Source organism: Olea europaea, unplaced genomic scaffold, assembly GCF_002742605.1.
Source record: "Olea europaea var. sylvestris unplaced genomic scaffold, O_europaea_v1 scaffold1933, whole genome shotgun sequence".
Taxonomy (NCBI): Eukaryota; Viridiplantae; Streptophyta; class Magnoliopsida; order Lamiales; family Oleaceae; genus Olea; species Olea europaea.
The window spans coordinates 45,137-47,563 of record NW_019237161.1 but is presented as its reverse complement, the minus strand read 5'-3'; the positions used below and the strand labels follow the sequence as shown (position 1 = coordinate 47,563).

At 32.7% G+C, this 2,427-nt stretch overlaps 1 protein-coding gene across 1 annotated transcript; it reads right to left on the bottom strand.

Annotated features, from left to right (window-relative positions):
• Positions 1-989: 989 nt before the first annotated feature.
• LOC111379142 (transcriptional regulator SUPERMAN-like) lies at positions 990-1,780 on the bottom strand. Its single transcript, XM_023002477.1, has one exon. It carries the CDS (start codon positions 1,683-1,685, stop codon positions 1,020-1,022), a length of 666 nt encoding a protein of 221 aa, XP_022858245.1. The 5' UTR covers positions 1,686-1,780; the 3' UTR covers positions 990-1,019.
• Between the last annotated feature and the right edge of the window lie 647 nt (positions 1,781-2,427).

Below are 2,427 nucleotides of genomic sequence, written 5' to 3'. Positions count from 1 at the left end.
TTTTCGTTAAATATTTTCCTTCCACTTGTACAATAAAGGGAAAAGGATTGATCTTGAACAAAATGCAAAAGTATGAGTAATTCTATTTGTACATTATTGTATATAGATTGATGATGTGAGAGAGAAAAAGTAAAAAAGTAGAAAGAGAATGAAAGAAAAGGAATTTAATTAAGAGTTATACAACATTACCACATTAATTTTACCAGAATTTGCCATCACAATTTATCAACTCATTCTGACAAAATGATATGGTAAAATGGCATAACTCTTCAGTTAATATATAACCATATAATTAATCTATACATCGATCTATATATGATAATGTACAAATAACATTTCAATACATTCTTAGATATAACATATGTGGTTGATTTTATATATAATAAACCAAATAATTAGGTTTGGTTAAAATTCACATTGCTTGATATGAAATAATAATCAACATTTATAAGGTTTTTTTGCTACAAATATATAGGGTTTGTGCTACAATAGTAACATCGATATTCTTAGATGAAATCCTAATATTATTCGTAGCTCAAATAAACAATTTGATCATTTAAATCTCAAACATGAAGTTGAAAAATTAATATTCTCAAACAAATTACCAATATCTTATACGAGCATTTTACAGATAAACTCACATATTTAAATAACCTTCTAGAATAAAAACCCCAAAACTCAATACAACCATTACACAATGGTGAGTGATTGCAAATAGTGAAATCACATGTCAATGATATGGATAGGCCATCATATACACGACAATTTTGAAAGTAAATTCGGGTTGTTCTGAGGAAGGGGAAAACAACATTAATTTGCTGCCTGCAGCTCTCTTGGGAACATCTTGAAAGCTGCTCATTTTCATGCTACCAATATGGAACATTCTCACAATTCTTAACAGTGTAAAATTTCCAGTTATCTAGCCAATATTCTTCAAATTGGTAATAGAAAAGTAACAATAAAATAGGTAACCGTAGATCTAGTAGGCCAACAACTTTAAGAATATACTAAAGTAAAATCTAAAGGTAACCAAGCCGAAGTTCCAAATCCAAGTCTTCCTTCGGTTCACGAATTGGGACACACTCCAATGTCTTGAGAATTTCACAGTTTTTTTCTTGCTCAAATGAAGTTAGATTTTTGACCCCGGAAAGTGTTTTCGTGGTTTCCACCTTCAACAAATTTGTTGTTAACGGTCTCGAATGATTTACTGGAACAGCATCGTTACCCCATCTCTTTTCGGCGAAAGTAGCAGAAAAACAAGAAGGCGTAGAGGAAGGAAATATTTGAGGTAATGTGGAATTAAAAGGTGGGAATTTTGCCAATGTAGATGAGGATGAAATGCTAGGGTTAGGGTTCATATTTTCAGAAGGATGAGGGTTCAGAATTTTATAAGGACTAGGGTTAGGGTTCAAAATTTGGTTAGGGTTTGGTTCAAGATTAAGGTTTAGAAGTGAATACTGACTATTATCGCTTGGTGGAGACTCTCTCAATCTGGCTCTCTCTCTCCTATGAACATTCATATGACCACCAAGAGCTTGAGCAGATTTGAACTCTCTCTTGCAAAAGTTGCAAGTATAAAATCTTGGTGGCCATGAAAATTCACCAAGTAAATCTCCTCCTCCATTGCACTTAGTACTGTAAAAATCCCATGAATCCTTTAACGTCTTGACATTCATTTCTTTCATGCTTCTGCTACAAATACTATGCCTTCAAGTTGCTGGAAAATCTTCTTCTCCATGGCTTCTGATGATAAAGTCAGTCCAAGCAAGATTAAGATGAGAGAGAGAGAGAGAGAGAGAGAGTTATTAGGGAGATGGGATGATGACAAATAGCTTGGACTTGGGACACACACAAGACACGATGTTGACGTGTTTCATAAGGCGATGTATACTAAATAGCAGTATTAACTAAGAAAAATAAAATTCTATTGATTGTATATTAAACATATGTTCTATGTTCTAGTGTGTGCACCAAGAGAGAAGTCAAAATGTTAGTCATTGACTCTCAATATGACAAAGTGGTTGGACTAAGGGCGCACATGAAGCAGTGTTAACGACATGTTCGATAAGGTAAATAAAAATACATTGTATGAGAAAATAAGGATAACATAACCAATCAAACGCATTGGGAATTGAAAAGAAAATATTGACTCTAAACACTGCAGGCACCCGTCATGCACCTTGTAAGATATTGTATCGGCTCATAGCGTTTACTTGTTCTTAATATTAACTAGTAAAAAATCCTACAATCTTATTTTATTTACTATTTATGTTCACGCCCCTGTTTGTTTCCTATTATTTGATCATTAAAATGAAAAATACTATCATTATCCATCACATCAAGCCACCATATTTGAATTTCTATCTTTTGTGTTTTTCCCACAATAATTATATTTTTTATTCTCATTCTTACATTAATGAGAAACAA